Here is a 9,761-nt window from a genome sequence, read left to right on the forward strand (position 1 = left end):
ATTATGTGTCAATATTTATAAACAAACACAACCCCTTTACTTCTCATGAGTAATCCCATGACTAAGTTTTGACTAAAATGAGTACAGTGCCCCCCATTTAAAGTTTTCAGGCAATTATTGGCAAACACATAATCAGTTGAAGGCCATAAACATTTATCCAGTGCCGCTAGTGATCCTGGTGGCAAATCTAATCTTTTTGTTCTGATCAGTCCCAGAGAACTCATGACTTTTTTCCCCTAGTGATTTTACTGTAAAGATTATATGAGCCTGTGAAAGCATTTGCAGGCAGCCTGGACATTTTTCTCAGTAGCCATCTGAGATAGCTTCTGCGCTTACTGCAGGGGAGCTGAGTTATCAGCGCGACTGAGAGTGTTTTATAGGGGACAGCCTCTGCCTCTGAAAAGTCAGCTGTATGCACGGAAAGTGCCTCTAAACACGCATGAGAAATTGCTATGTATGGACCAGGGAGTAAAAACCAACGCTAAGCTTGCATTGAAGACATTCACATTAATGTCACGCTATTTGCTTTTCCCAAACAAGATATCACTGTCGCACGGCCCTGCGCTCACAGAGAGAGGAGACGCAGTTCAAGGACTGACAATAGATGCTTTTTTTAAAACATTTTCTCTCTTTTTATTTGTTTTTTCCTGATGGTTGCTACAAGCAAAGGAGGTATTCAGAAATGTAACTGCACGATACAAACACAGGCAGTAAACTAAGTTGATGGCATGAAAGGCGTATCTGAGAACACAGAGTTGACAGAATCGGAGTCGGATTTTGTTCGAGTCGTTTTCAAGATACTCTCGGCAATGATATTGTCATTAGGCAACAGTTTTACTTTCCCGTTCTGACTGTGTTTTGGTTCGTGCACGGGTTCCAGGAAAACCACCCGTTTCCCAGTGCTAGCCTTCTTCTCGTCGGCTGGCAGCTCCTGCGGCGGTGTGGAATTCAGTATGGATGAGTGGGCACTGCTTTGGTTCAGCTTCCTCTTCCTCCTTTTCGCCTTACATTGGCACGGACAGGGGGTCAGGTAGAGATACAGCAGTACTAAAACAATACTGGCTACACAGGCAGCAAGGGTGGTAAAAGCTGTATTAAATGCTTCATGAGCGTGGGACCTGTTGACTGTGAAATTGCTAACATTTATTCTAACCTCTATGGTTTCATTTAATAGTCTTTTCTTATTTATTGCGATGCAGGAATACAGCCCTGAGTCCTCTAGCTGGGCGTCTGTTATCTCCAGGCTGCCGTTATGAAAGACTTTAAAGTTGTCGGTCGCCCTGTCTGGCTCCAGCAATCTGTTGTCCGGACTAACCCAAACAAAGTGCGTGCCCGTGTCGCTGATTCTGCTGTCACAGTGTACAATCAGCCTGTCGCCAACCTGGGCATCGTGAATAAACCCGAAGGCTTGGAAAGAGCTGTTGACGGTGCTTTCGGAGCAATTCAGAAAGTTGTCGTGCAGTAAAGGCAGTTTATTGTAACCTCTCGGGTCCGATCGCAACAAGCAGGTGTACTCGTTTTTGAAGTCCACCACCGAGCTGAAGTGCCTTTGATACCAGAAGATTAGCATGGCGTACAGCATACAGTCGCAATGAAACGGGTTGCCGTGAAGATAAATTCCACTAAGGTGTTTGGCCGGCACTGAACTCAGGCGCTGAATAGGCATCGACTGGATGTGATTAAAGGAAACGTCCAGCAACACGAGGTCTGTCAGTTTATGTTTGCCACTGTACAAGTCCAGCGGGAAATGCGAGAGCAAATTATAGCTTAAGTACAGTTTCTGTAATTTGTACAGTCCTCCGAAGGCTGAAGACTCTATCTGCGTTATCTGATTGTTGTACAGCAGGAGAACCTCCAGTGCCTTCAGCTCCTGAAACACAGGGCTGCCCAGCGTCTTCAGGCTGTTGGATGACAAGTCCAGGTACTTCAGATTCGGGGTTGTGGAAAAGCTTCCAGTCATAATGCTGCTGATGCTATTATGATTGACTATTAAAGTGTTCAGTTTCTCGAACAGCGCAGGGACCCATTCAGGCTCCAGAAACCCAATTCTGTTATAACTCAGATCCAGCCTTTTCATACATTTATAGAGATTTCCTGGCACTCGAGAGAGGTTCTTGTTGGTGCAGGTTACGATATCACTGGCACAGATGCAGGCTGCTGGACACATCCCCGGGGCGCTGCCACAAACGCTCACGGTGAAGACCAAGAGGCATGCCAGCCCTTTGCAGTTCACTTGAAAAACTCCAAGTCGAGTAGGAATTGTCTGCCAGTTTAAAGACATTGTCACTGTCTCTTAGCTCTCTCCCAGTGCTCCTTGCCACAGATTAGATGTGCAGTTAGCTTTGCACTACTTGCTGTCAAAAGAGGGATACAGAGGTACAGCACATTAACATTTACGATTCATAGCCTGCCAGATTTCTTATGCATGCCTTTTGAAAAATACAAGGAATTAATCCTTAATCTTTTGTACGGTTAATCATAAAATCTAGTTGTTCTTGGGTGATGTAGGCTTAACATTGGTTTTATGTCAACATGAAATTCTGCACTCATGGATAAATATTCACGCTACAGATGTGATATTTTGTCTCTGCAAAAACAATGCAATTATTCTTCAGTCTTGGACCAAGTAATGCAATTTCTGACAGTTCATTAAAAAAACCCAACAAACCAGAAATGTTCCTCTGTGGAACGTGACTGGGCAATGGCATCCCCTACCTGTTTCCAAACCAACCCAGATGATAGAAAACTCCTGGTACAGGAAAGAAAAAGCCTCATCCAAAAATGCTCTATTTCTTTCTGGGAGCAGTTACAACACGTGTTTCTTCTCAATCAGAAAATGTCACACATTTTCAAGCAAAGAATTTTCTCAGACTACTTAGCTTTAAATGTCATATGAATTTCTTTTTTTTTTTTTCTCCTTTTTTTTTTTTAAACTCAGTAACTGATAGTTCAGGTAGTAAGAGCCTATTTAAAAAGTTATTCAAAACGCCCAATTGGAATATTTTGTATTCTGCTACTTCTACCTTTGCCAAAATAACTGTTGAGGAGGAAATCTTCTATGCCTGGTGCCTACCTCAGGCACAAGTTTTGGGAACTTTCAGTAAGAATGAGTCAGCCATTTCTCAAAACTTAGTAAAGGAAAAAAATATTTTGCTCACACTTGAATAGTAAGAACAAACCCAACCATACTGTTTTCTGAGAAGATTTTAGTGTCACTGTGGTTTGAAGCAGGGATGTTTGGCAGGGCACTGATTCTGTGCCAAGGGGTATGCTTTTTGCCATCTCCTAAGAAAATGTACACATACTTAGTAGAGTAATGAACACTTCTGTTCACTCTTACTCTCCCTGGATACCTGTTAAGAGTTTGTCAAGTAAATTCCCGGGTGAATCCACAAGCATTGATCATCCCCACCCCTTCGCAGCTCAAACGCAGTATTCAGCTCCCACATATTAACCTCATACTCATTTCTCCAATCTCGCCCTCCCATTGGTACAGCATCTGAGCAGGACAAGTCCCACAATGTGGGATAGTGGCTATGGCCGGGAGCTGGGAGACTGCCTGCGGGCAGCAGGAGGAGGAGAAAGCAGCAACCTCGGGTGGAGAGAAGCAGAAGAAAAGAAGTTGTTTTCTCTGATGAGGCAAGATGGACGAAGAAAGGATGAGTCTTGAGTACAAAACCATTAAAATCAAGACCTAAAGGGTGGAGGATGGCAGGGCAGAGAAGCAGCCAAAAGATGGGAGAGAGGGAAAAGGAGGATAAGAGATGCATAGGGAAGGAAGGGCAAAACCAGAGGAGGAGTAGGACGCTAATGGAGCATCATCATCGTTACTAATGAAGCAACTGAGGAGGAGGTAGTTTGAGGATGCAGAAGTCAGTTAAGGCATAGAAGACTGGAAAAGCAGATGGGGAGAGTGTAAAGGGCTAGAAGAGGGTTAGGGAGAAGAAGGGCAAGAGTTTCAGGAGGTGAACCTTAGAACACACTTCTCTGGAGAATTTGCATCTGCTACTTAGGAATCTCAGATTATCTATACAGTTAATTAATAAATGTGAAATGTACTAATTTCCACTGCCCCTCAGTTCCTTACTCCGCTCCTCTCTAACCCTCTGCCAATCTGGCAGGCTGCTGTCTTCTGTTGACGAGTCTACTCCTAAGTCAAGTGGTAGAGGATGTGCTATGAATCTAAAGAGTTGAACCTTCTAATGACCCATTAAAAGAAGAAATATGAAGGCAGCAGGATGGGAGAATTCACCTTTCACAAAAATTTATGTATAGGTTGGTTTTAAATGTTTGCATTCCCCAAAACTGTATTAAAAGAACGGTAAGACTGCCAAGTCAAGTGCTCAAAAATTAAAGTGTCAAAATTGAAGTTTTCTGTGCCGTTTTAGATTTTATCCACAGTCCTTAGTTAGATGATCGCTTAATTTTTTTCCCCAAAACCTTTCCTCACACTGTGCACAGGTTCTGAGGAAGAACTGGTACTAGAAAGGGTGATTACATCAAGAGCTCAGTAAGTGCCTATACCTGGGAACTGGGGCATATCCTACCCACTGCCGCAGAATTCCTGTGAGATCAGGCAAATTATGTGAACTTGTGACTGTTGGAAAATAATGAACATATTACAGTCACCAGCTTGACACAGAAAATAAGGAACCTCTGCGTACTGAGTTTGGGAAGGACTGCTCTGAAGAAGGGCTGAGCTGAGAGTCAAAATGCTATGACTCTAGCTGGCACTTGTGAATGTAAGGGCTTCTCCTTGCTTCCCTGTCTATAAAAGGGATATAGCAACATAATATTAACTATAGAAATATTGTAAAAATAAATGGATTGATACGAATGAAAGCTTAGTGTCACGATTCTTAAAGCCTTCTGGGTTTTTAGATCCTACTGAAGTATCAAACTACATGGGGTTTTCAGTGGGAAGTTAGGAACCCAGAGGAATATTTTTTTTAACCAGTCCTAAGCCACTAACTTAGTTGTTTTTGCTAGCTAGCTAGTCTATGGCAACAATTAATAGATATAAGTTCTTCTAGAGGGTGAGACCTATGAAATACTATAGAAACGCCCATCAGAAAAAAATTCTGTACCTCAATGTGGATTTGTATGGCATGCAGTACGTAAGGCACAATAGAAACACACTGACAGATGAAAAAAGAATGTAATAACTGCTCATTTAGTTAGTACATTACACGAAGCAAGGTTTCTGAAAAACGCATGCCATAAAACCATGTGCATGAAGACTGAATTATAAAGCATCCACGAAATGGGAGACAAACTGCTGTTGCATAGGTTGCCTTTCCCACTAATATTTCAATGCCTGATTCTGCAACCTATGCAGCCCAATTTTTAACGTAACTGCACTTGCAAAAAGATGAATGGCACTTTCAAAAATCAGCTCCTATGTTGAATATAACTGCGGTCCTGGAGATACTCCAAATAGGACATACAAGGTCAGTGCTCAGTTTTGGAAGGGTTACCAAGTTTAATACACTAAATAACCTTGCATGTTTGTTTCTGTCTATCAGAAACCCCGAGCTAGTCTGCAACCAAATCCCAAGGGCAGATCAGTGGCTGGTGTAAATCAGCATAATACCTTTGAGTTCTAAGGTGCAAAAAGAGTTTGCAAGGGCTGAAAATGGGGTTGCCCATTTCCAAAGCTCATTGAAGTTGCAAATGCAAACTGTTTCAGACAACTTGCCTTGCCTGGTGAGGCATATCCAAATTATAGACATCATAAACTTACCAGGGGACACACAAGGCTGTTGGGAGAGTACCCTGACAAGCAGAAATCTTCCATGCTGTGCCCAACTCACAGTGCAGTGCCTACATTCCCAACAGGTTCTTTGCCCTTTTGGAGAGTAGGATTGTTGAGTTGCAACTTGCTCCTCAACCTGTGTTCCCCCAAACTTCTGCATAAATTAGACCACAGGATGGTCTGCAAAGCCAAGCATGTTCAACATAAATATTTATAAGCTATGTGATCATTTGAACTTACTCAAAATGAGTGCATAAACATTTCTGGGCTAGTAATATGTGCGTGTTAAGTGGCAAGGAAGAACAAAGACTACAATCAGCCTTATATTAAAAAGTGGCATTTTTGTTTCATCCCAGTAACATTACTTCAGGTCTTAGAAAAGTACTACTTTACAAACTTCAATAGTACATATTTTCTCAAGACAGATATTGTTATTAAATACTATCAGTTAACATGTGCCAAACAGACTGGCTAAGTACTTCACCACTATTTCTGAATGAGCTGCGTAAATAGCTTTTTTTGATTTATAGTAAAGAGAAGGGCATGGTTGGCAGTTTTGTACTTGAATTCTTTTTAAAGAAATCATTTCTTTCTGGTGTTAAAGTGTCATATTTTAAGTTCATTGCCAGAAACACAGTACTCCCTGAGATGAATCATCTGTGCAGTAATGGTGCACATGCTTCTTAACTGTTTGAGAAGAAACACAGGATGTATCCTCATATCATAGGGAATATCCTCTGTTGTCAGGAACAGCTCAATTGACTACAACAAATCAACTTGTAGAGAAGTTGAGGATTTGGCTCGTGGTTTTGATCTTTTTAATGGTGTGTTTGTTGCGGGGGTGGTTTTGGTTTTTTTTGGTTTGGGTTTTTTTTTTTTTGTTTGTTTGTTTAGTTTGGTTTTTTTTTTAAGTAATGAGCACCTAGAGCTGCTTATGGAAAAGGGGAATGCTGGGCAACCATAAACATCCTCACCACCAGTTATCACTGCAAGATCAACTAAAGTCCTAAATACTCATTTCCATTTTCTCTGGGCTCTCTCTCCCCCTAATGCTCCATTAACAATCTCTACACCAGCTTTCTTTTCTTCTGTAAGTACCCTCACACTTACTGCTCTTTCTTCCAGGGAAACCTGTACACCAGGCTCCCTCTCCCAGTTCATTTGAGACTTTGCTAAAAAAACCCCTTATGTGGCACATCTCTTAATTTAAGCAGTGAATTGGACTGGAGATCACAAGTCACCTGAACGCTTTTGCAAACGCTACCATTAGTCTTTTCAACATTAAACGAACTGGATTGGGAAATGCTTTACAGTAGGAATAACATCTTCCTGTACACTGGTGATGCAGATAGTCCCACATCTGGCTGGCACTTTCTGCACGGTGAAAATGCAAATATTTGCGCACAACCCCGCCGTACAACTGCAGGAATACAGTTGAGCTTCTAGAGAGCTCAAACACAAGAAAACATTAAAGATCTCAGTGCACCCTCCAGAAGGTCCACACGATTTCTACATCTCACAGCCCTTTCCCTTGTGCCACGTCTCCTGTGACTGACTCCTCCGTCCCCCGGTCTCGCCAGCCCACAAGTCACTCGCCGCACCTTTGCACCTTCCCATTGACTTCCAGTGCCCACACAGTTGCTCTCCCCCTCTTACCAGTCTACGTATCAGATGAATCAGGACTGGATTAATTAAATATAATAATACAGGAAAAGAAAGAGTGATGGCTCAGGTGTTAACAATGTTTCCTCACAGCCCTTATTTTTTTGGGGGGGGGCATGGCATTTGACAAAGCTTTCCTCATGAACTCGGAAGAAAAAGCGACTGTTAGAATGGGGTTTTATTAATTTATAACAACAATATTATACAAGTACAATTATTCATGCTTTTAATTCCAAGTTTATGAATCCTGCTTAAGTACATGACACAGCCATTAATTACAAACAGACTGGTGGCATCCTACATAATTAATCTTTTGAAATGTTACACTTAGAAGGAAGGTCTGCATACACTTCCATTCCTTGCATGTGTGTGGGATGCTGTCAGAGGAAATATCCCAGAAGTGGCCACCTTACTCCAGTCTCCAGGCTCTCGTCTGCTTTTATTACTCCTGAGTGGGGAAGGCACTCTCTGCATCAAATCTGCCTGACAGCTGTGCTCAGCATTTCTGATTGAGCAGATCGGGATTACCCAACCATCGTAATCCATGAGATTTAGTGACATGATGGATCGGACAGCAGAGGCTGTTGGTGAGCTACATCTGGGTGATGTCTTGATACACTAGACTAAATCCCTGAACTGGAGTAAGCTGTGCTTGATGCAGGACCTCACAGTGATGAAAAAAAGTGGCTTTACATCACCTTTGCAGCAAGCTGATCCTGAGGTCAGGCTGGCAAATGGAGTGGTCTCTCTGGCTAGACCTCAGTAGTGCTGAATTGGAGACGAATTTGTCCTGGTAACTTTAGCCAGCTAAAACAATCTTCTCCTCCTCTCATCCCTCACTAAAGATGGAATTTCCCTGAAGACAGATTTTTTTTTTTTTTTTTTTCACACCCATGATAACTCACTTGGCTTAAAGAAAACTGAGACACAGATGAGCAACTGGGTGACGTACCACAGAGCCTGAGTTGGACTAATCATCAGCAGCCTGTCTACGGCAGTGCTGGCTACATGAAGTCAACACTGCAGCTCTTACCCCTCTTGAGAGAGTACAAGGGAAATCCGCATCAATGAAACAACCATGCATCCTTTTTTTGCCAAGTTACTTCGTAAATCAAGCTGCACCCTAGCTTAAACCTTGCAAATGACTTTCAGTTGCTAAGGAAATCGGCAAATAATTAAGAAAAAAAAAAAATTGCAATGATAAGCGGCGGTGCCTGTTACAGCATCAGCAACCACTCTCCACGCAACGCCAGATCTTAGCAAAGTTTACTTGCCCAGCGTAGGATCCTCACCGCCTCCAAAGCCTTCTCTGACGGCTAAACTTCAAAGAACCCTACAAATTTGGGGGGGGTGGAGGGGAGGGAGAAATTCCTACCAGCTTCTCCATGGGGACAACCCCACTGCAGCCCCCCCGATCTCTACCCGGGGGGGTGGGCGGAGGCCAAAGTTTCGGCCAGCGGGGCTAAACCAGCTTGGGACCTGGGGGACCCACAGACCTGTGTGTCGTCCCCCCCCAACCTCACCCGGTGCCGGGCTGCGCTCGCCGCCGGAGCCCGGGGGCTTCGCTTGGGAGGGCGGGGGGCGGACATAGTCCGCCCCCCGCCCTCCCAAGCGAAGCCCCCGGGCTCCGGCGGCCCCTTTCAACCCCGGTTCTTGCTTCTCAGGACCCTACCCCCCCGCCATACCCCGGCAACCGGAGAAATATCCCCCCCCCCCCCCCCGGGACAGCGTTACCTGGAGCTCCCGGCGGTCGCTTCATGGCCGGGGAGAGCGATACCGGCCCCGCATGTTCCTCTCCTTTTGCCGCCGTGAGGCGGGGGAAGGGGGAAAAAAAATGGGGATTCCCGGGACTAGAACAGAAACCAGGAACCCAGGGTGAGGAGGGAAGGGCAGGAGACTCCCGGTCCCAGCAGCGCTGGGGTTTTTATCCCCTCCTGCCTCCACCGCTCCTCCTCCCGGCTCCGTTCTCTGCTGCCCCCCAGCCCCCGGTGGGCTCCGTCCGCAACCCGGCTCTGCAGGGGTGGGGGGGAGGCAGGAGATGCTGCTCGTCCCCGTGAAATGCATCCGAAGTGGCCCGGGGCGGGGGGGGGAAGAGGTGGAACCCGGCCGGGGGTTTGGTCCTAAGGGGCGGGTGGATGGAAAAGGCGGCGGGTTCCTGTGGGAAACAATCCCCCGGTTCGTGAAATGATCCAAAGGAGAGGAGGCTCCGTGGGAAACGGGGCTGTGATGAGGAGGAGAGAGTCTACCGAGCGATATAGCGCGGGGGGGGGGGGTATCGCAACTGAATTGCCGCGGACGCGGCTTGTCGCGACCGTGAGAGCTGCTGCGAGCGGGGAAGCGCGAC

The 9,761-nt window shown here is 45.1% G+C and overlaps 1 protein-coding gene across 1 annotated transcript; it reads right to left on the bottom strand.

Annotated features, from left to right (window-relative positions):
- Positions 1-630: 630 nt before the first annotated feature.
- On the bottom strand, positions 631-9,447 carry AMIGO2 (adhesion molecule with Ig like domain 2). Its single transcript, XM_069802247.1, has 2 exons — positions 9,152-9,447; positions 631-2,354 (listed from the first exon to the last, which is right to left on the bottom strand). The coding sequence occupies exon 2, from the start codon at positions 2,279-2,281 to the stop codon at positions 716-718; it is 1,566 nt and encodes a 521-aa protein (XP_069658348.1). The 5' UTR covers positions 2,282-2,354; positions 9,152-9,447; the 3' UTR covers positions 631-715.
- Between the last annotated feature and the right edge of the window lie 314 nt (positions 9,448-9,761).

This window comes from Haliaeetus albicilla, chromosome 14 (genome assembly GCF_947461875.1).
Source record: "Haliaeetus albicilla chromosome 14, bHalAlb1.1, whole genome shotgun sequence".
Taxonomy (NCBI): domain Eukaryota; kingdom Metazoa; phylum Chordata; class Aves; order Accipitriformes; family Accipitridae; genus Haliaeetus; species Haliaeetus albicilla.